General features: G+C 40.6%; 1 protein-coding gene across 1 annotated transcript; it reads left to right on the top strand.

Annotated features, from left to right (window-relative positions):
• Positions 1 to 30: 30 nt before the first annotated feature.
• On the top strand, positions 31 to 23705 carry rnf11b (ring finger protein 11b). The gene is made up of 3 exons (XM_078408555.1): positions 31 to 764; positions 15345 to 15514; positions 19336 to 23705. Exons 1-3 carry the CDS (start codon positions 645 to 647, stop codon positions 19505 to 19507), a joined length of 462 nt encoding a protein of 153 aa, XP_078264681.1. The 5' UTR covers positions 31 to 644; the 3' UTR covers positions 19508 to 23705.
• Positions 23706 to 24514: the final 809 nt, after the last annotated feature.

The following is a 24514-nucleotide window of genomic DNA, read 5'->3' as shown; positions in this document are numbered from 1 at the left end:
AAGCAGACGATGATAAGGAAATATAGAATGGTTCATTGTTAGCTGAGGGGAAGGTAAAAAGGAGGCATACACACGGTAAAATGATTTTTACTGATTGTATGCAACCACTTCCACCTACATTGCAGCTTCGTTCCGAGTGGTCGCAACAATCCGCTGACGTCAGTGTGCGTGCATTGGGCAGTGACGCAATACGCAAATCCTCACGCAAACAGGCCAGTTTTGAGGCGCAGGGAGGAAGAAGACGATGAAATAAAGGGGAAAGCTGCAGTTGAGGGGTGTAGGCGCAAGACACCGGGCTCTTTTGTTAGAAAACACAACTGCCACATGTTTAATAAAACACGTTATCGTCTTGTATTAATTGAAAGCTGGTAGTCCCCGGCTGTCTCCTCACCCGCCCTCGAGTATCGGGGCGGCTTGTTATTTGTTTTCTATTCCCGCAGCACAAAGCTGCGCGGCCTTTCTCCTGGCAGAAGGAAATGCTCAGCGTTTGCTGGTGAAAGAAAAATAGCAGCGACGCGACGGTCCTCCGAAAGAAACACTTATTTCATTTACACCGTTTTCCGCCCGTCTGTTCCTCCTCACCCCCCTCCTCCCTTCGCGGTCAAGCAGGAATGGTAAATGCGGTGTAAATTTTAAGGAGAAATATGGGAAATTGTTTGAAATCTCCGACGTCTGACGACATTTCTTTGCTCCATGAGTCTTCTGACCGGGCGAGTTACGGAGATGGCACCGAAATAGACCAGGAGCCGCCGCCGCCATATCAGGTTTGTCTTTGTCTTTTTTTGGCAAGTTTCTTTGTCATATGGCTCTCAGTGCACCGGGATCCTGGGTTGCTGCCAGCGTTTAAAGAAATCCATTGTCGGATTTCCATTTAACATTTCTTATTTTCACTATCTGTATTTAGTCAATGGGGGTTAAACACCTTTGCTCCCCGCCCCCTCCTACCCGGCTACCAGACATGCGAGTTGAAATTATATACAGTATTTCAAAGTTCGGCCGATGACTTGCTTATTGTAACTTTGCAAATCAAACGAAATGTTATTACGTTCAAATCATGGGCTTAACATTTTGAAAACTCCAAAGTGGGCCTATTCTCCATTTCATTATGAAACGGTATAATAATGAAATGTTATTGATACATCTTTTTGGCACAATTAATGGAGTCGGGAAAAACAGGACGGCTTTGTGAAATGAGTACACTGTTGTGTCTGTAGAGAATAAGGAATCGTTGTGTTCCTATTTCAGAGGCAGATTATGATTCTATAAAGATGTATGTTTTTATTTGTATTGATTGCCTCTACTGAACTTGAACGCAGATCTTGACTATGTCATACCTCAAAATCGTAGTTCAATGTTTGACAAATACCCAAGAAAAACACCCATTACGCAGAACTTGTGCAATTTGTAAACCCCCTTGCCATGTAAGATTGAGTATTCTTCCGTCTACTCTTTGTTTTGACCCAAGCCTTTTCCAAGTGATCCGACATCATTATTATTTGTGGAATCAAGCTTGCTAATTTCGCCGTTCCCCACATTTGTCCATCCCATTTTCACAATGTGAACCAAGTTAACCAAGTGAAAGTAAACCGTTGGTTTCTTAACTATTCAAAGTTACTGGTATGTTTTATGCTGAACTATAGGTCATAAGTTTAAACACTAAGAAACAAATAGTTGGCAAACTTTGTTAAAGGTCAAATGTGATGCAGAGAAAAAATAGTACTTTACAAAAGCATTTTCTTTGAGTGAAAATGTCAAACATTTTGTTTTGTTCTAAATTTTATGAATTTATAATATATTAAATATATTTTGTTCCCCCTTTCACTTTTTTGTTTGCAACTACTGAGGCAGACTCTCACTTTCACCTTTTTAATATCTAGGTTTTAGGCAAAAGTGTTCATTTATTTTATTGATCTTGATACAACCCCTGCCCATTCCCTTAATACAATACAATATATCTTTATTGTCATTGTACAGGGGGTACAACGAGATTGGGAATGCGCCTTCCGTACGATGCAATAAATTAATTAGTTAATCAGTATAAATTTAGACAACCCAGTGAAACAAAATTAGAAACAGTTTTAAAACAGAATAAAGTTCAAGTAGGTCTGTGCCGGTTTGCTGTATGATGTGACCATCCCATCACCCATGTTAGCTGATATTATACAGTATCCTAAATAATTGACAAAGGTAAACTATCCCTGCTTGCTTCTCTAATCCTGTCTAGGCTTTTCAAAAAATTGACCCCGCTACTCTCTTTCAGCCAGATGAAAATGCACTTGCCTAGTTCAGTTCTTGTTCATACAGATACAGTCAGGGAAACTCCTGCAAGTTTCTTCCTGTTTCATTACTTTTATCGATTGTCCTCCATAGGTTCTTGATTCCCCGTTCACTGTCAACATCCTGGCCCTCGATGTTATCGAAGGACAGCACCAGTTTCCACAAGAACACTTGTTGTATACAATCCATCTTTCCCTGTATCTTTTTAGATCTCCCTTCACTCTAAATTATCAGATTTTGTCCAATAACTGGACATGAAAGAGCAAAAATTTTGATTGATTAAATATTATTTGTAAGTCATTATCTTGGACCTAACTATAAACTTGACTTACAGGCCGTCAATCCATGTCACCCTGAAGTTGAATGAAACTGATTAATACCTTGGATTTTGTTTAACTGTGAGGAGTCCTTCCATCCATGCTATCAATAAATAGTCATATTTCCACCTTTTGTGAATTTGCCAGGCTTGCCCCTGTCTCAGTGCATCAGCAGGTGAAACATCCAATGGTATATTTGTTACTTTTATATCTTGCCAATTTCAATGCACTTGTAGCCAACGATTATTTATGCAAACTTGGGGTGATCCACAACCTTGCCTGATCACACCAAGTTCCATTTACTCTTTGCATCTATGGTTGCCTCCATTTTTAAAGTTGTCTTGATTTTTAAATCTCTCCTGAGCATTGTCCCTCTTTTTCTCTTGTCCAAATCAAAAGCTCCTCCAATTCGGATCGGAACCCTTCTTCAGATTGGACTGAACAAGCATTCTGACCCGAAACATCACTCGTCCATATCATCCAGAGATGCTGCCTGACATTGAGTCATTCCAGCTCTTTGTTTTACAGGGTATAGTAAATCTAGTCAGATGCATCTTTTTTTCTTGTGCATGATATGACTAAATATTTATGTTGCTGGACTACTTTGGGAAATATTGTCAAACAGGTGGTGCTATTTATCCTTCATGCAGCCTATAACCTTTACTCAAATGTTGTTTTGTTTCGTTCAATGGTTTAATGTGTGATATAAAGAAACTTTGCAACCTTTTGATTCTAAGGTTGAATACTCCTATTTAATGTTTACTACCATTTTTAATTTGTGGCAATAATATTGGTCTCGTCTTTATTTTGACCAGATTTGAAAAGACTTGTTAATATTGCCCTTTATTTGTCACATGCATATGAAATTTTGCATTAGGTTGTAAACTAAAATCCTCCTACAGATAACAGTGTATGTAATGCAGTCAATGTCTAAATGCTATTGTTTGTTACAATGTCACGCCTGGTTTCCATGTGAGACCCAACTGCATATATTCGGTTCAGGTCCAGCCGTACTATGCATGCCTAGAGTAAAAGGTGCTGACAGGCAAAATAAGAGGATGTCATCTTCTGTTTATGCAGAGAGATGATGATCAGATCAGGTAGGGAAAATAAATAAGTACTATACTTCAGGGAGGAACAAAACAGTTGTTATACAAATATATTATGCACTTGTTTGTTGCAAGAAGTCAAATATCCAAACTATTTCCAATTCTGAATGAACTTTTTGTAATGATTCATGAATATTCCAATTATTATGGTAACCACAGTGCCACTAAATTGAGACATAAGGTAATGTTTCTTTCATGCAGATAAGCCATTTCCAGCAAACAAAAGTCATTTGACTGGGTGTGCCATTGGCCTTTTCCAGTCAAACCTTTGTACAGCATGAAATGAGGATTTAATCTAACTCCAGAAAAATGTTTGTAACTATAAGAAACCACTCTTGGTACAGGTATATTTGATAGAAGCATCACAAATTGCATTTACTACCTGCTCATTCTTTCCTTTTTTCTTTCTCTCTTTGATCTTGTATTCTATCTACCAACTTCAAGAACTATACATGTAGGAAGGAACTGCAGATGCTGGTTTAAACCAAAGACAGACACAAAATGCTGGAGAGAAGGAATAGGTGTCTTTTCGGGGCGAGACCCTTCTTTAGACCTGAAGAAGGGTCTCGACCCGAAACGTCATCTATTCTCTCCAGCATTCTGTCCCGTTGAGTTACTCCAGCATTTTTTCTATCTTCGAGAACTATATACCACCGCTTATTTGAAACTCTATTTTTGCTTCATTAGTTATCTTTTTTGCAAAGTGCGCCGTATCTTATTCTTTGCCTGGCATTCTTTACTCATCTGGAATTCTCTGACAAATGGTATCCTTTATTTCAGCCCCACGCTGGGTTCTTGCTATATCTTAACCAGTGCTCTCTATCTCACATATCCTACTTTGCATGTAGATATAATATACTACTTCTGTCCTGAGCTGTGTCCTGTTTCCAACAAACACCATTGTTTAAATTAGTGCGCCGAATTTCGCATTCTGTTGTTTTAAAATGTAAATCTACTTCTTTGTAGATAGCATTATTTTTTACATAACTGTCCATTATAATTTATTACTTGTCATTGCACCATTTTAATAGAAATAATGTTATATTTTTCAAATCTTTATTTTACTGTTACCATCCTTTACAAATTATAGATTACAAATGTATAGATTACAATTTGTAATTACAAATTACAGCAACAACATTGAAACGGTAAGGTACAGGTTTAAAGTGACCGTACAACTTTTAAGCACTTTACTATTCGTGTTAGCTACCTCTTGTAGTGTGGTTGGTCCAATGGTAGGGGTGCTGAACCTGCTGACAGCACATAGGTAAATAGGAGAATAAGTTGTGAAGAGGACATATGGAGGGTACAAAGAGATGCAGATTAACAAGTAGACAAATATCTGACAGTACAAACTTGGATTATGTGAAATTTTTCATGGAGAAAAATAACGATTAACTACACTATGAATGAGCGCGGAGACCTGAAGTGTACAGGATCTGGGAGTCGAGTGCATAATCAGTCATGGTCTTGTACGCAGGTACTGCAGATGATTTGCAAAACTAACAATGGTCATCGTTTATTGCAAGGGGAATTGAATAACAGAAGTACGAAGATTATGCTTCATAACAGGACATTTTTGAGGCCTCCATCTGGAGTACCGTGTATAATGTTGGACTTGGAAAGGATGACAATGCATTAGAAGCAGTCTAGGAGTCTCCAGATTAATATTGATGGCATGGGTGAATTGTCTTATGAGAAACAATTGGATAAATTTGACTTGAATGTTTGAGGTTCAGTGTGGAGGCAAATGCAAATGCAAGAATCTGAGGAGTCTCTTCAGGTTAGATGTGGAGAGGATATTTCCTCATGTGGGCGTATCTGGATTTAGTCATAGTCACATGTCATGTACACCCACTCATCCTTGCCAACCAAGATGCCCATTTGCCTGGGATTAAAACCATTCCTATCCATGTACCTGGATTCAAATTACTTAAGTATTGTTTTGTACCTTGTTATTGTACCTTTTTTCATAGTCTTCCTCTGGCGGCTTGTTCCATATACCCGCCACCCTCTGTGTGGGAAAAGTTGCTCCTCGGCTTTCTAATAAATCGTTCACCTCGCCTCAAACGTATGCCCTCTAATTCTCGATTTCCACTCCCCTGGGGTAAAAGCCTATGTGCATCCACCTTGAGTATTCCCCTCATGATTTTGTACATCTCTAAGATCACACCAGCCTCCTGTGTTCCAAGGAATAAAGTCCTAGCCTGCCCAAACTCTTCTTATAGCTCAGTTCCTTGAGTCCTGGTTACATCCTCGTAAATCTTTTCTGCGATCACGATAAATCACGATGTCCAGGTTAATGGCATCTTTCATGGCAGGTTGACGAAATCCAAAGATTTGGACAACTAAAACGTAACTTTATTCAATTCTGTGACTGAAGGCCAGTGTGTCAAAAGCCTTCTTCACCATCCTATTTATCCGTGATGCCACTTTTGGGGAACGATGTATTTGTACTCCTAGATCTCTCGGCACTACAACACATTCCAGTGCTCTACAACACTCTCCAGGGCCCTATTGTTCACTGTTTGACTTCCTAATATGCAACACCTCACACGTGTCTGAATTAAACTCCTTTTGTCATTCCTAGACATGCTTACCCAGCTAATCGAAATCCCACTAATTCTTAATAATCGTCTTCACTGTATACAATACCACCATAATCACCGATTTGCCTTGCTGTTTAAAAATAAGTCATTTAAAATGGGCAAAGCAGAATTTCTTTGAGATTCACGAGGTTTTGGCAAAGACCAGTATTGTTAATTAGTATTCAGTATTAGTCCGAATTAGAAGCTAGCTAAAACAAGGGAGTGAGAGATTACTTTAGGTAGATGGGAATATGGTGTTGATGTTAGCAAAGATCAGCTGTTATTAAACGATGAAGCAGACTTCAGTGACCTAGTAGCTCACTTGCTCACTCTTGGTTTGTATGCTAAAAGTGGCTGTTATCTTGATATTACTTGTAGCGGCAACTTAGTCCTTCCCAATAAAGTCCTTAACAGTTCAACAGAGCTTTATTTGTCATTCGGTACCAAGGTACCGAACGAAATTACATAGCAGTCATACACAAAAAAGAACACAAGACACTTGACCCCAACACAAACGTCCATCACAGTGACTCCAAACACCCCCTCACTGTGATGGAGGCAACAAAACTTCCACTCTCTTCCCCACGCCCACGGACAGACAGCTCGTTCCCGACCGACCCGCACAGTCCCTGCAAGGGGATGGCAGTCCCCGCGGCCGAACCGCACCGGGCGCTAAAACATCCTGCGGCCGAGCCGGGCGACGGAAGGCCCCGCGGCCGAGCCGTGCGCAGCTAAGTCCCACGGCCGTGCCGTGCGATGCTAGGCCCCGCGGCCGAGCCGCACCGGGCACCGCTAAGTTCAGCGGCCGAGCCGCACCAGCGATGTTAGGCCCCGCGGCCAAGCCGCGCCGTGCGATGTTAGGCCCCGCGGCCGAGCCGCACCGGGCACTGTTAAGTCCAGCGGCCGAGCCGCACTGGGCGATGTTAGGCCCCGCGGCCGAGCCGCGCCGGGCGATGTAAAGTCCCGCGGCCGAGCCGCACCGGGCGATGTTAGGCCCCGCGGCCGAGCCGCACCCCGCGCTGTGAGGAAGAGACCTAAAGAGAAAGGTTTCCCCCACCCCCCCACCCACACCACCACCCCCCACACATACACAACCAAAAAAAAACAACAAAAAAACAAAAACCATCCCAACACCGACACACAACAAATAAAAAGGAAAAAAGACGAACAGACTGCTAGCGAGCCGCAGCCGTTAGACGCCGCCACTTCCCGCCGCCACTTACCACTTTCACGAAAGGAGTGGAGTAATCATTCTTGACGCAAACAAGAGATCTTCACGTTTCAGTTTAATCAGTTGTTTATTGAAGTAGTAATACTGCCTTCATGTCTGGTTACGCCAATGTGCTAATTGCCTCTATTGTGCACATGGTTGGATGGCTGAATGTAACAAGGACCAAAACTGCCCAAACAGATTAGTATATCTCTAGTCATAGATCTGGTAAGAATTTGTATCTTGCCATGGGTCCTTCATGTCTAACACATAACGTCTTCCCAATTATATCCATAATTCAGGCTCATCCCCTGGCTCCCAGTCCATATATGCACATATGCCCATATATGTAAGCCTAGTATTCATCTCACGACAACCCCCAAGTGCCCAAAAATAATACAGCAGGATACAAAATAATATAATATGCTAAGACAGCTAGTAAACACACATGGCTCCTACACAAAACAATTACTAATAAACATTAAAAGAAGCCATAAAAACTTCACACATAATCAAAATAAAGCATGCACTATATGTTGGCATCTACTATACTTTAGAGTTTCTTCAATCTTTAAGCCGCCAATCTTTGCTGTACTCAGATATCAGCATCTAGGAGCAGACATATCCTTGTTATCGGTCTTTCCAAGATGTTGCTCTTAGTCTGAAGTTGAACAACGCGCACAAGACCTTGTGCATCTGGTATGGCCTCCAATATTTAGCCCATTAGCCAGGATCTTCCATCTTCTCTTCCAGCTTAAGAAGCGGTCTACTGTTAGCCCTCTATATGCTTCATCTGCAGGATTTTCCTTTGTGCTAACATGTCTCCATTGTGATACATCAGTAGCATCCCTTACAAAAGAGATTCTGTTTGCTACAAATGTTTGAAAGTGTTTGGTTTTGTTGTTGATGTACTTAAGCACCATTGTGCTATCGGTCCAGAAGATGGATTTGTCCAGTTGAAGCTGTAATTCTTTTTGCAGCTTTGTGTCAACTCCGTCAGCTAGAACTGCAGCTGTAATCTCCATTCTGAGAATCGTCATCTGTTTTAATGGGACTCAGGATTTTTCCATTATGAACGCAATATGCACTTCATTGCTATCGTTCTCCAGTCGTAGATATGAAAGTGCCGTAGCCACTTTCGCTGCTGTTTTTTTGCTTGAAAGGTAATTCTTGACAATAGAGTCCATCCTCCACTGTACTCTGGTTTCTCAGTTCACCATCCAGAGTAGTTTCATTTGTAACAGATTTCTGGATGGTCATCTTCAGTTTCGCTGGTGATGGATTCATTTATTTTTCCACCGTCGACAAAACCTGTAGAGTTCTCTGTGGAACTTGTTTTTTCAGCAATTACTTTGGTTGAAACACCTTCAGCGTGTGCTGGGTTTTCTGGTGCAGGATCCCCTGAAGTTTCCAGTTATCATTTCTTGATCCGAAGATTCACGATTTCTGGTGCTACTTCAACTGAATGCAACAGCGATCCATTGTCTTTCAGCACTTCATACGGTGGTTGTGGATTAACATTAGTATCTCGAACAAAGCTCTCAACTGCTTCATCATACAGTCAGTTTAATATCTGGTATTAGTTCAGAGTTGGTCTCCGTCATCTCTGTGCTCAGACAAGTATTTTCAGGACCAGATTCTCCAGCCAATGGATTAGCTTGGACTGCTTTGGAGGAGATGCAGGTTTCATGACCGGCCCCAATATGCCCACACGTTTGAGATGGGAGAACAGCATCACTCGCAATTGGCTTTCCCTTCTGTTCTGCATGTTCTGGTTTCTTTTCTTTGTCCTTTTGTTCGATGTGAAGTATTTCAGGATGATTTTCTTTCACCTGTGCTTCTACAGGTTTTGCAGTCATTGCAAAACTGCTTTTGGCTGTTTGCGGCTTTAATTTAACTGATGTTTTCTTTTGAACATAAGAGTTCATCCCATCAGATACTATCACCGACCTCCCAACCCTTCCGAATTTGGAGGGGATGGGGTGGGTGATTGGGAGGGGGGGGGTGGGGGGGCGGAGGAAGGGAGGGTGGAGTGGGGGTGGAGGGAAAGGGAGTGGGGGTGGAGGGAAGGGGGGAGGGGAGGGGGGAGGGGAGGGTAGTAGGGGGGAGTAGGGGTGGGGGGACATGGACCGTTGTGATTTACTGTTGAAGACCACTGGATCAAGTATGTCTTCAATGAAATTAGGTATGTGCAGTTTAAAATAAAACTCTGTCTTCATAACTTAGTCATACATTTTATGACCATTGTTCTTTTATTCAATATCAAGAGAATTGGGATGTGTAAGGAAAAAGCAAAATAGAAAAAACAAAACAATTTTTTCTTTGTGTTGTAAAAAGTATTTCTGTTCAATAACCTTTCTATAAATAGCAGAATATACTCAGGCCTGACGTTGTACATGTAGTCCAAGAACTACAGACTGTTGGAAATAATAGTCGTTTTTCACATATGAATGTAGCACAATGCGTATGCGCATTTGGCATGCATACTTTATTTTGCTGAAAAGTTGCATTACGTGCCCTATTATGAATTTTGATGTAAAATTCTGAATTTTGGACATCAAAATTATGAATTTGTAAAATTAAATGTTGGGAGGTCTGCTACCAAGCTGCTTCTTGAATTCATAGCATCAAGTATGTTGAGTCTTGTCTTGGTTGCTGCTATTGCAGCATCTTGGATGAGATTTCTTCACCCACTGTCCAACAATAAGAGCAATAAAATAAGCAAATTACACAACCCCAACCAACACAAAACACAAAAAAAAGAAACATCCATCACAGTGAGTCTCCTCCAGTCCCCTCCTCACTGTGATGGAAGGCCAGAATGTCTTTTCTCTTCCCCTGCCGTCTTCTCTCGCGGTCAGGCTGTTGTACTTGCCACGTTCCAGGCCGTGCCGGACGATGAAAGGTCCGCAGCGGGCCGACCCCAGCCCCGCGATCCGGGGCGGGCGTAGACGCTGCTGCTGCACGTCGGGGTGGTCGTGGCTCCCGACATTGATGCCCCCGCCTTCCAGATGGAAGTGCTTCAAAGATTTTGTGGCCAGGGTGAGAGGGGTCAGAGATGATCTTGCCCGCTCGCTTCCTGGCCCTTGCAGTGTACAGTTCGTCAATGGGGGGGAAGGTTGCAGCCAACCAGCTTCTCGGCTGATCGAACAACCCGTTGCAGCCTCCGGATGTCGTGCTTGATGGCTGAGCCAAACCAGACCATGACGGAGAAGGTGAGGACGGACTCAATGATAGCAGTATAGAATTGGACCATCATTGCCTGTGGCAGATTGTGTTTCCTCAGTTGCCGCAGAAGTCACATCCTCTGTTGGGCCTTTTTGACTGGAGTCGAACATCAGATCTAAGTACAAGCATTCCTTTAAGATGTGTTGCCAAAAAGCCGTATCTTCCAAGGAATTCAAAACAAGCTGATAACTTGCGATGCTCAAGGTCACTTCTTTGTTCTCGGCATTTCCAAATTTTTTAGTAGCACTTTTCCAATACAACTTCTGAAAAACAGCTTTTCCAATAAAGCTTAATGCAGCACTCACTGGCTTTTGAAGTTTCAATCTCCGTAGTCAGATCAACGCAGGTAATGATCCCTGATCATTCCGTAGTATTTGGTACAGGCTTGCAAAACAAAACAATCCCTGTTCCGTCGAGTCGATACACACGCTCCAGTCCCACTCCTTGAGCCAATTATAACTTTAAATGACTCTTTAGAGACAGGTCAACTTTATCATCACTCACTGAGGTCAGCTTTTGATTTATTCACACCGGCTGAGGTAAATTTTTACTCTGTAGTGGCAACTTAGTCCTTCCCAATAAAGTCCTTAAGCTTACCACTTTCACAAAACGAGTGGAGTGATCATTCTTGATGAAAACAACAACAGACAGATCTTCACAATGTTTCAGTTTAATTAGTTGTTTATTGAAGTAGTAATACAAACAGATTAGTATATCTCTGGTCATAGATCTGGTAAGAATTCGTATCTTGCCATGGCTCCTTTGTGTCTAACGCATAACGTCACTGCCTTCCCAATTATACCCATAGTTCTGGCTCCTCCCAGTCCATATATGCCCATATATGTAAGCCTAGTATTCATCTCACAACAACCCCCGTGCCCAAAAATAATACAGCAGGATGCAAAATAATATAATATGCTAAGACAGCCAGTAAACACAATTGGCTCCTACATCACTGTTGTTATCTGTAAAGTGACCATGAGAAAATTTATGGTGCAAACACTAATCAACATGGATTCTCTCATTTCAAAACGACCATAGAAGTAATTACTTCATTCTTAGCTGTCAAGTAACACAAGCTGTGTATTGCCATCCAATGCCTAAGATCAGGAGTGAGCCATGTGGCCTTAGAAAAATAGGTGCAGGAGTAGGCCATTCGGCCTTCGAACCAGCACCACCATTCAATATTATCATGGCTGATCATCTAAAATCGGTTCCCCATTCCTGCTTTTTCCCCCGTATCCCTTGATTCCTTTAGCCCTAAGAGCGGTTCAGGGAATATATGTGATGGTTTGGATCGGGGTGTTTTTTCAGACTGATTATAGTAGGGAAAGCTGGAAATTAGGTGGGGATGGAGCAGAGCCTGGCAAATGATAGCAGGATTTGGGGGGGGTGGGGGCTACAAGAAAGATGAGGGAAAGGTCACCAGGGGGCATGAGATTTTGTACCTCCAGTGAGATTGGCCTCTCACTGCCAATGGAGGAGGCCCAGGACAGAAATATCAGTATGCTAATTGGAAAGGGGGTTAATGTTTAGCAACCAGGAGATCCAGCAGGTCTTGGCAGACCAAGTGCGTGTTTAGCAAAAAGATTGCCATTTGGGAAAATACTTGGTCTCATCGATTTAAAGGGGGCCACATCAGAAGCACTATGCGGAAGATGAGATTTGTTGAGGTGTATCTGAACCTGCGTCTCACCTTGAAGGCCTGCTGTGATCCCTGGATGGTGGCGAGGGATAGGGACAGCTGTTACATCTATTGCACTTGCTTGGGAAAGTACTCGGTGAGGGACGGGTTTGGATGGGACGGATTAATGAACCAAGGAATTGCAGAGGGCATGGTTTCTACAGAAAGGGTTGGGGATGTGAAGATGTGATTGGTGGTGGGATCACGTTGAAGATGGCAGAAATGCTGGTGAATGATGTGTTGGCTGTGGAGTTAAAGAGCAAGGACGAGGGGAACTCCATATCTACTAATCTCTTAATTTTGTGGTATTCCGTACTTTACACCAGAGAAATTCTGGATACCCTTTAGAGGAAATTAATTGACAATGTGCCTCGTATGTCAGTTATAAACAACTAATTTGGCAATGGCATAATCTTCTTGGCATAAATCAAACCAGCGTTTCCTCTCTGATATGATTTTCTCCTTCAGTTTATCATTTTTGTCCAAATCTGATGTTGCTAGATAAAATGTGGTAAAGAAGTGGCTAAATGAAAGAAATAAAAAATTGTATCGTGCATTGAAATAGTAAAAAAATATTTTAATGGACTGACTTTAGTGAGCTAAGTGTGATTGGAAGCAATTTTGCAAGAAGGTATAGAACAATTCGCAGAATTAGACTGGAATATAAATAAAGAGCAATGTTTGTAGAAAATTAATGGCAGGCAATACACATCAAGGAGAAATGGGCATTTGTTTGTGAAGGTAGCATTTATGAAGAGAGCCTTTTCATCTAGTGGAAATGTGAAGGAAAAATATATGTAAATAAGTAGAGACTGACACAGGTGGTTTGTTCACTGCAAGTTGGAATGTTGTGTTAGTGTGCTGTACAACTGACAGAACATCTCAACTTCTATACTCAGTTCCCTGAATGATGAAGGCCAGAGAAAAATATCTGTAATATGATCCAACATATCATTGATGGTTTGTCCTGAGAGACTGAAGACCTGTTTGTAGTTGATTTGTGTGTGCGTGTGCGCGCGTGGCTACACACCAATTCAGCACACCAATGAAACCAATTATCTGAGTTGCAAAGTAACCAACTACAAACTAACTCATCTCTTTCTCTTCCAGGATTGTTTGACAAACTAACCTGACTATTCCCTGAATGTCATGCAACAGATAGATAAACTTTGAGGTTGGGCTGAAGGGCCTGGTTCCATGCTGTATAACACCATGACTAACAATAGTTAAAATAAGTAAAGACACATGGATAGGAAAGGTTTAGAGGGATCAATCAGGCAGGTGGGACTAATGTATATTGGCCATCTTAGTCGAGTTGGGCCAAGGGGCCTGTTTCTGTGCTGTCTCATCAGGAGAAAAAGGTTGGTGAAATAAAGAAGGTTGAAGGTCGGAATGCAATTTTGCAAGAAACATTTTATGGTGAGTTTAGTTACGTGGAGAGATGATGATCTCCATTTACTGATAAGAAAACCAACACTTTGGCAATTTCCTTGATCGCACTAGAGAAGGCTGCCGAACAACACATCTGAGCGGGAGCAGCGAGTCACAGGTGTGTGTGTGTGTGCGCGCATGTGCCATCAGTTTTGCAGTGTAAGAATGGTAAACTCTAATTGTGCCATGTTATGAAAACAAAATTCTGATCTACACTGCTGTTCATTGAAATTTGGCTGCGATGAAAAATAAGTTAATGTTTTTGTTGGTAAGAACCCTTTTACTGTTGCCATCCAAAATATTAAGTTTCTCTCGTACAGTTAAAACTCTTGTATAAAACAAATTTCTGGAGGAACTCGGCAGGCCACACTGCCTCTATAAAGAAAATAGACGGGCATCGTTTCAAGTGAGACCCTTCAGACTGGAGTAGAGAAATGGTAGCTGGTAGAAAGAAGTGAAGGGGAAGGGGTGGTGCAAGAGCAAGCAAATGATTGGTGGATCCAGGTGAGGAGAGATTGATCCTAGGAACAATTGAGTTGGGGTGAGGAAAAGGGTAGAGATGGTAGCCAAGGGTGTAGGTCGAGAGAACAAAAGGAAACAAATGTTGTAGTCACAATGAACAGCAGATGCTGGAATCTTGTGCAAAGCAGTGATGGAGCAACTCATCGGGTCAGGCAGCATATGTGGCAAGAATGAATAGGTAGGGCTTTGAATTGGGGCCCTGTATGGGAGAGAAAGCTGGATATCGGACTTGGAGGGCCGAAAAGGCCTGTTTCCGGCTGTATATATATGATATGATATGATATGAAAGGAGGTGGGGACAGGACTAAACCTGGCAAGTGATTGGTGTGCTGTGACGAAGGGCTCATTGGTGCCAAAGTGTGGAATCGTATGGATGTTTACAGGTGTGATGTTCTGTGCTTCTCTGGCCCTTGGCCTTGATGGTAATTGTTGGTTTGGGAGGAGCCTTTGAGTTGCTGAACTGCATTTAATGTAACAGTGCAGCACAGTGAAGAACAGTGAACATTTATGATGACTGATGGTATGCCAGTCGATCAATTGCTTTGCCTAAGATGTTATGGAGTTAATTGAATGAGGTTGTAACTCCACCTGTCTAGCTCATAGGGGCACTCCTGACGTGCTCTAGCTGGTGGAAAAAGCTACTGGGTGGGATGATGAGATTCTAAACACAAAACATCCAGTTCATAACCTGTTCTTGCTGTCATGATATTAATAAATCATTTGTTTATCACTTTTTCTCCTTTGCACTTATTCTGGGCTCCATCACTGAAGAGAGTTGATTGAGCCAGCATTCATTGTCTCAGCTTAATATGGTAAGAGGCAGAGTTTTCATCTCCTGTTTGTTGGACTACCCAGCTCATCTTTGCAGTCGTCTGGTTACCTTTGTAATGCTGTCACTAAATACTCTGTATTACACTCTTGCAGTTGGTAATAGCACATTCGTTGTTTCAATGTCTTTAATAATCTTTCTACCCTTAGGAACAGGTTCCAGTTCCTGTTTATCATCCTACTCCAAGTCAGACTCGGCTAGCCACTCAACTTACTGAAGAAGAACAGATCAGAATAGCGCAAAGAATAGGTCTCATTCAGCACCTGCCCAAAGGAGTCTATGACCCGGGAAGAGATGGATCTGAAAAGAAAATTAGAGAGTGAGTTTTTTAATTTTATTATTGAATCACTAATATTACAAAACTACAAATTTGATAGTCCTCATTGTAAACTGATCCAGAATATTGAGATGCACGGGATCCATTTTGACTTAGTTTGGATTCGCAACTGTGACTGGGTGGTGGTGGAAAGATGTTATTCTGGAGGTCTGTGACCAGTGGTGTTCCACAGAGATCTGTGCTAGAACTTACCACACGTCTTGGCCATAAATGTAGATGGGTTGTTTAGGAAGCTTGCCCAAAATTGGTAGAGTTGCAGGCAGCAGGGATGGCTGTCAAAAGGTGAGCAGCATCATCTATACAGATATAAGCAGAGAAATGGCATATGAAATTTAATCTGAGCAAGTGTTGCACTCCGAGTTTGAATGTAAGGGGAAAGTATACAGTTAATGGCATTAAGAGGGATCTTGCATCCAGAAAGTAGTCACACAAGTAGATAGTGATAACGAGGGGTGTGTTCGGCTTGCCTTCATTGGTGTAAGAGTAGGCAAGTGTCAGAGTAGGCAAGTCGTATTGCTGCTTTATAAGTATTTCGGCACATTTGAAATATCGTGTGCAATTCTGGTCACCCGGGATGTTTTTGAGTGTGTAGAAGAGGTTTAGACGAGGGAATTAAATGTGATATCTCCAAGTTTGCGGATGATACAAAGCTGGGTGGCAGTGTGAATTGCAATGAGGATGCTATGAGACTGCAGGGTGACTTGGATAGGTTTGATGAATGGGCAGATGCATGGCAGATGCAGTATAATGTGGATAAATATGAGGTTATCCACTTTGGTGGCAAGAACAGGAAGGCAGATTATTATCTAAATGGTGTCAGATTAGGAAAAGGGAAGGTGCAATGAGAGCTGGGTGTGCTTGTACATCAGTCACTAAACATAAGCATGCAGGTGCAGCAGGCAGTGAAGAAAGCTATTGACATGTTGGCCTTCATTGCGAGAGGATTTGAGTTTAAGAGCAAGGAGGTCCTACTGCAGTTGTACAGGTGAAACTGTACCTGGAGTATCGTGTGCAATTTTGGTCTCCTAATTTTGGGAAGGACATTAATGCTATTGAGGGTGCAGGGTAGGTTCACCAGGTTAATTCCCGGGATGGCAGGACTGACATGATGAAAGAATGGGTCGACTGGGCTTGTATTCACTGGAATTTAGAAGGATGAGAGGGGATCTTTTGGAAACATTTCAAATTCTTAAAGGATTGGACAGGCTAGATGCAGGAAAAATGTACCTGATGTTGGGGGAGTCCAGAACCAGGGGTCACAGTTTAAGAATAAAGGGTAAGCCATTTAGGACTGAGAAAAGGAAAAACTTCTTCACCCAGAGAGTTGTGAATCTGTGGAATCCACAGAAGGCAGTGGAGGCCAATTCACTGGATGTTTCCACAAGAGAGTTAGATTAGGAATCAAGGGATATGGGGAAAAAGCAGGAACAGGGTACTGATTTTAGATGATCAGCCATGATTTGCTTGCTCGAGGGGCCGAATGGCCTACTCCTGCACCTATTTTTCTATGTTTACCAGAATGCTGTCTGGGTTAGAGAGTATTAGCTTCTAAGGAGAGATTGGACGAATTCGGATTATTTTTGTTCTGCAATGTTGGAGGTTGAGGGTAGACCTGGTAGAAGTAGGGTGGAAATGTCAGGCTAAGGGGCATGGCTTTATGGTCCGATAGAAAAAGTATTTTTACACAGGAGGTAGGTGTCTGGAAAGGGGGGAATGGGGTGGTCATGATGATATCAGTCATTTAAGAGGTTTTTAAGATGGGCACTTAATTATGCAGGCCATGGAGGGATGTGGATAATATGCATGCAGATGAGATTAACTTGACGTCATGTTTGTTACAGACATTGTGGGTTGAAGGGCTAGTTCCTGTGCTGTTGTTCCAAGTTCTATGTTTAAACTAATCTTTTGCTGGGGGAAATAGATGGTGCTCAGTCTATAAAATGGTTACTGCAAATTTCCCTGTACAAAAATGGATGTGTGGTTTTTAAAAAATATTTGGAGGCAAAAATCAGGGCTCTTGCCAAGTAAAAGTTTCCCCCATCACTTCTAAAACAAATTTCGTAGTTGAACATTGGTTTTGACTCATGACTATTATGGTGTGCATACTTTTGTTGTCATTGTATTTGCTGGTGCAGCTAAATCTGTTCAGTGGCGATTCCAGGATGGTATTCATTGGAAATTTAGAAATGGTATTACTGTGGAGTATCTAGGGGTGGGTAGTTGGACACTCTTGTTGCAGGTGATCATCACTTGGCATTACCATTGCCAAATGTTACATATCTGAATATTGTCGTGTGCATGCTTGGTCTGCTTTGTTGTTTGAGGTATGAGATTTTTTTTTTTAGAGATACAGCGCAGAAGCAGGCCCTTCGGCCCACCGGGTCCGTGCCGTCTAGTAACACTATCCTACACACACTAGGGACAATTTTTTGCCCAGCCAATTAACCTACAAACCTGTACGTCTTTGGAGTGTGGGAGGAAACCGAAGATCTCGGAGAAAACCCACGCAGGTCACGGGGAGAACACTGTACAGACGGCTCCCTTAGTCAGGATCGAACCCGAGTCTCCGGCGCTGCATTCGCTGTAAGGCAGCAACTATACCGCTGCGCCACCGTGCCACCCTAAGAGTGCGCTCATAGTGAGTGCGCTGAGCACACTACACTGAACTCCACCCATCTCCTGGTGCTGATATCACTGATCTAAATAAACTGCAGCCATCTTCCTTTATCGATGTGATGACTCTGCTTAGTGGACTTTCCCTGTGAGGCTTGATGGTTCAATCTTTGTTGCATCTTAATGAGAAATCAGGTACTATTAATTTTGGAATCCAGTCCTTCTCTCCATGTTTGGCCAATGCTGTAATGAAGTCTGGATTTGGGTAATCCGGTTGACCCACAATATAAACTTTAAAAAAATAATTGGTATTAAGTGCGCTTGATGCTATTGTCAACAAGATTGCATGACTAGCTCTGGGTCACAAGCTTTCAACACAAACTGGGAGAATGGGTGCCCAGATCTGTTGTTGCTTTGCCACGGTTGGTGCTGAGCCTAGCATGTCCCTTTTAACTTCCTCATTGAGTCAGCGTGATGGCAATATTGGGGCAGGTCGGAGTATTTGATGTGTGGGTAAGGGCTAGTGGTTTATTTTCACCTCACCTGGCAGATACTGAGTTTGATAGTTTTGTCCTTCAGGACTTGGCTAGCTTGCTCATTGTTGCTGCTGAGAATTTTTTGTGTGACAAATTACTCTTGGCAAAGAGATCCTGATTTATCACTGTCTATATCTCCCGTTTCCCTTTCCCCGGTCTCTGTCTGAAGAAGGGTCTCGACCCGAAAAGTCACCTATTCCCTTTTTCCAGGGATATTGTTGGACCCGCTGAATTACTCCAGCTTTTTGTATCTCTCTTTGGTTTAAACCTGCATCTCCAGTTCCTTCCTCTGATTAGCATGTGGTTTGTTTGACTTAATCCCTTTGGTCCAAACACCATGGGACTTCATGGGGTTAAGGTTAATGATGATGACTCCCTCAATCAGTTTTTCTCCCCTTCTCTCTTTCACCGCCCTCCTCCCAAACATATTGCTGCGCAACCATCTTAATGGGACTTGGCGGCCTGCAGGGATCATAATGGAGGAGCATTGGATGTTGACTTTTGGAAGCATAAAATGTTGAACATTATCTGTGTACTAAAAATTTGCTTGATTAAATGTGGCAACGTTACAAAAACCCACATGAAGGACTGTTGGATGAATTTGTGCAGTGACCTTTTGTGCATAATAAACTGTATTTTGTTTTTGCTTTACAGGTGTGTTATTTGTATGATGGACTTTGTTTATGGTGATCCAATTAGGTTTCTTCCATGCATGCATATTTATCACCTGGACTGTATAGATGACTGGCTGATGCGATCCTTTACATGCCCATCTTGTATGGAACCGGTGGATGCTGCATTGCTTTCTTCTTATGAAACCAATTGAGAAGGTTTTGCATCTACGATACCATGGAAGAAGTAAATCCTGATCTCTACCACTGAGCCAAAGAGTCAGAGATTTGGAGAACCCTGATTGTATGCGATCATGTACTAAGTACAACACTGACAATAACTCATGACTGCAGTTGTTAAAAGAATTATATGCATATACTTAAAAGCTGTTATTTTAAAAATCTACAAAGCCCTGACCAGATGTTATGTACTTAAATACAAATGAGCTAACATATTTGAAACTCTAAACAGTGACCATTAGTTTGGTTACGTTAGCATAGAAATTATTTTGATGTTACAGGTATTTTAAAAAAATTGTAAAACATGCATACCTGTTAAAGAAACAGTATCCTCGTTGGATTTTGGTGGTTCATAGTGGTTTCATATTTGACATACAAAATGGTGTTTTCGCACCAAATAGTTGTCAGTGTCCCATGCAGCAGATCTCTCAGGAATATTGGGTGCTTATTTTCTCTTTTAGTATAAAGCTTTGGAGAACATTTTTTTAAATTGAAGAACTCTTAAATTATACATCTACTGTGGCTTACTTAATTATGCATATGTGCACATACTGACCTGTGTATCTGTGTGTGCATATGAAGAGGTGCCTGCCTGTAGATTTTTAGGTGGAATAGTTGGCATTTATAGTTCCTCTTTAGGATGAAAAACCTCTGCAAAGATTGGCATGCTGGGTATTTAGTTTCCTTGACAAAAATTAATACAGCTGTATTCCTTGATCATTTTAGTTCAATTACCCCAAGGCTTATTTGCTGGGACGTGACAAGAAATATAGGTCCAATTTATGAAGTATTGAATTTTTGCTAAGTTAAAGGATACTGTTTCTGCAGTGCAGTGTGTTGTCTGGTATTTTGTATAGCTTTGTTCCAACAGTGACTTGATGGTATATTAACATTTTGGTCAAGGCTTTGTGTATAGGAAAACTCTAGGTGCCAGTTTAATGAACAATTTGTGCAGAAAATTAAAATGTCTGTTTGCCATCTTAAGAATCACTTCAGTTCAATTGTTTTTAGTACTGAATTTAGGCTGAAAGAAAATTTTGTAATACAGTAATATCTCTGATCATGCTGAGTCTGTGGGTCATTTTCCTAAAGGAAATAGGTTCTGTGCAAAATCCCTGGAGCATATAATATACAGTAATGGATGCCCTTAAAATTTTGATAAAATAACTGAATTCTAATTAGATTTCACAGCTGAATGAATCATAGGTCGTACAATTTTTGCAATTGCGTATATTTTTTAAAAAATCACACTTCAAATTATGCACAGGTAGAATAATGGTACTTCCAATGGATTGTTTACTTTGCTGAGCGAGTACCAAGTTATGATGCAGTTGTTGTTTAATTAGTTTGGCATGAGTTGCAAGAACAAGAAACCATAAGCTAGAAAGCATTAGCGAATGAATCTTAATGAAACTTCCATTGAATTTGCTATTATAAAGCAGAAAAGCAGTGGACTGTTTTAAGGGGCAGTCTGTATGACAATGTATTTGCCAAGCACATTGAGGAAACACACGTCCAAATAATATAATGTAAGTTTTTTTAAGTAATTTGTCACTATCTTTTTACAAGTTTGCAGATATTTTTTTATGAAAATCCTGCCTCATAAGAGCTGCTGGATGGAGAAATGTCAAATTGTGAAATGATGAAAAGCTTTATAATTGGACCTGGAGTTTTCCCTTTTTTTAGAAAAAACACTAATCTGTAACAGTGGCACAAAGTAGGAATTAAAAGCTTTTTTGCACAGTTCTTTTCCATTACAAATGGAACTCATGGCCTTGGGTCTTTTGAAACGGTGTCTTTTATGAATAAGACTAGCTTGGTGCTCAAAAATTGGTTCAGGATATAACTCTGATCATAACTAATGATTACAGGGAGTACATTTAGAATCAAGCAGTTCCAGTCGTGTGTAGAACTAAGTGATGGCTGGATGGATTTTCAAAATCTTTCCATCCACATTTTGCATTCAATACTTTGGAGTACCACTAAGTGGCTTGCAGAAATTCCAAGCTAATGGAAACTGCCCAGATGGCTAGTGTGGGAAAATGTGTTTGTTGAAAATATCTAAGGTTCTATCTTAAAATGGTAAAATTTGCAAAATAGAGAAGATTTTAAATTGTACATTTTCCCCTGTTGTGTGAGGGACAAATATTGCAATAGCTGTCGCTGTATGGTTGAGAACCATTGGTCTTAAATCGGTGAAAAGGAAGACCTGGATTTGTGCAATATTTTAATGGAGAAAACATAGTATTTACAGCTGTTTATTTTCTGACCATTCCACAAACTTTACTGTACACTCTTACAGTAATGTTTAAATTTCAATTTTATTAATGTGCACATTGTGCGGTGCAGGAATAAGTGGGAGTAATCACGAGTGTTGTGTGTAAAGCTAACAGTTTTTTAGTGTTTCATTTTATTTGTGACACTACACATTGGTTCAGCAATGGTGAGTTGAATAGACTTTTAGCAGTGGTATGTTTCTCGGCACTTTCTGTTACCAACATAAACAAGGATTTCATTTTGATATAATTGTAAGACCCTTAGTGCTCCAAGTCTGTAATAATTGGCTTGCCTCCTTGAATAGCTCAGTGGCAGCATAATTTTATATTTCTTCCTGTTATAAATAATACTTTAAAGAAATTAATTGTGCAGTTCACTAGTGCGTTTAACGTCAAGAGACCAAAACAGATTAAGTGTTATTTCCCCACCATCCAAAACTCTTATTGTTAGTCTTGCTGCCATCTGAGTAATATCATCCACACCACATTTCCACATTTTTTTGCAGCCCAAACTGAGATTGAATTGTTCCCCTTAATGGAATTAAAGTGTTGAGCTACCATGTGTTCTACTGCCTTTTTCGCATTGGCCCTGTTCTGATCAAAATAATATTTTCAGACTTGTGTCTAATTCTTCACGTCTAAAATGGCCCTATAAAAGCAACTGATCACAACGTTGATAATTTCACTTTGACTAAAACACATTTATTTGTTTAAAAAATGAAAATAAAAGGAATTAAACACACTTTAGTTTTGACATATTACTGCCATTTAATTCGGCCTAGGCTTTTAAATAGCCTGGAGTGGACAAATTAAACAACATTTTGATTTTTGATTATATTGGGGAAATGGTCAGAGGCTAAAGGATAACATTTTTAGCTGTCGACTGTGTTGCTTTTTAAAAGTCAAGCAGATTATGGCTTCCTACTACTGTATCACTGTATAGCCACTAAATATGCTTGCTCAAGACCTTTGTGAATCTTGATGGTGAAAAGACTGCTAAAATAGAAAACATTTATATTGGTCAAATTCTTAAATTTGGTTGAAATTTCAATATTCTTAAATGTGCAACAAAGTGAATTTCCTGGCTACACGGTATTAAAGATTTCTATGCACATTGTAGGCCATTTTACTGCTTTATCTACTCAAATCTGCCGAAAAGTAGAAGATGTAATGTTCTTTACAAGTTGTATAACCAATGTTAAATTTGCTCCTGTTTTATTTATTGGCAATCAACTTGTCTTAATAAATATTATGCTTTTTCATTATTTAGGTTCTTCATGTTTTGAAATATTGATTTATTATAAAACTATTTTGTGTGCTTTAAACAACTTTTACCAAATTTTGTTCTGAGCAAAGAGCCTGATGATATTATCGTCCTGAGGGCAAAAGTATTAGTAAAATACTGCACAATACATTCCACTTGCAGCACTGGCTGATGTCACTGCATTTTGGGAGAGGGGGTGGAAACTTGTTATCTTCACTTTTAATGTCTAATCTTGAATTATCAATTCAAATTATTTATTGAAAACATTGCACATTCCAAAAAGCGCAGATTCGTGTATAATTTATGGGCTTGCTTAATACAGCAGGTATTAAAAACTGCAATACTAAAATAATTTTGAATTGTGTTTTATTTTTACAGTGTGCCCCTCAACTGCAATTTCAACTTCATCTTCCCACTGCTAATTAACTATTTTATGCATATCTAATTATTGGAATTCATGTCGAAAGATCTCAAGAATAACATACACTTGCTGCTACATCTAGTATTTAGAAGTACCTATATTTAGGTAATATAGCTCAAGTTTTGAATAGGCACTGAGGGGAAATTGCTAAGAGGCAATGTTTAATTATTCTTTTTGCGAATTGCAGTGAAATTGTAATCTTGGATGTAACATATACTTAGAAGAATGGAGATGTATAATGGATCTTCCATGTAATATCTTCAAAATCAGGTCAAATAACCTGATCCAATTGATTCTTGTGTCACGATGTTTAGTTTACACAGTTCTGTCTAAAATTAAATTATCAGAATGCACTTCATAACATGCAGGGCTGCCCGATTATGAACAGCATAGATGGTGTATTGGCAAGGAAGACTGCACTGTTCTGTAATAATCAAGATTTGGATCGCACACAATTTTCAAAGCTTGCTACTATTTTTTTGTGTATCTGGTTCCTTTTGGTTCTCTTCTGATTAATAAAGCATCTAATGTTCTCTTAAACGCTCCAGTTCTTTGAATTGCGAGTGAGGAGGCATCTCATACAAAAAATAAACAGTCAATATGTTGTCCCAATTAATTTTTTTTAAATGCTGAATTTTTTGGGAGAGTGGATAATGTTGACGCTCAGATATAATAGGTGTCCTTGTAAACCAGTCATTGAAAGCTGACATGCAGGTGCAGCAGGTAATGAGGAAATCATATGGGTCTTTGGTGCTAGGTTTGCATCCTGCAATAATTGTAAAAAGGTATGGTAAACAATTGTCTTTCTAAACTGAAAGGATTAAGACCTGTAGCTGGAGTGCAACAAGGATTTGCCAGAGAGTCAAAGGATATGGCAGCTGCAGGAATCCAAAACAGAAAAACAAATTACTGCAGTTACTCAGCATGCTAAGCAGCATCTGGAAGGAAAAGGATGGATGATATCTGGATAGGTACCTTTTTGCAGATTTGTCAAGCTTGTTCCTGGGATGGCATCCCTCTT

This window comes from Rhinoraja longicauda, chromosome 11, assembly GCF_053455715.1.
Source record: "Rhinoraja longicauda isolate Sanriku21f chromosome 11, sRhiLon1.1, whole genome shotgun sequence".
NCBI classification, from domain to species: Eukaryota; Metazoa; Chordata; class Chondrichthyes; order Rajiformes; family Arhynchobatidae; genus Rhinoraja; species Rhinoraja longicauda.
Note: the sequence above shows the minus strand (reverse complement) of the source record. Positions and strands in the feature narration are given on the sequence as shown.

Bases quoted from the DNA above. Each gene is read 5' to 3' on its own strand.
- rnf11b (XM_078408555.1), top strand. From the start codon at position 645: ATGGGAAATTGTTTGAAATCTCCGACGTCTGACGACATTTCTTTGCTC. The intron at 765-15,344 runs GTTTGTCTTTGT...TTCTACCCTTAG, and splicing joins AGCCGCCGCCGCCATATCAG to GAACAGGTTCCAGTTCCTGT. The intron at 15,515-19,335 runs GTGAGTTTTTTA...TTTGCTTTACAG, and splicing joins TCTGAAAAGAAAATTAGAGA to GTGTGTTATTTGTATGATGG.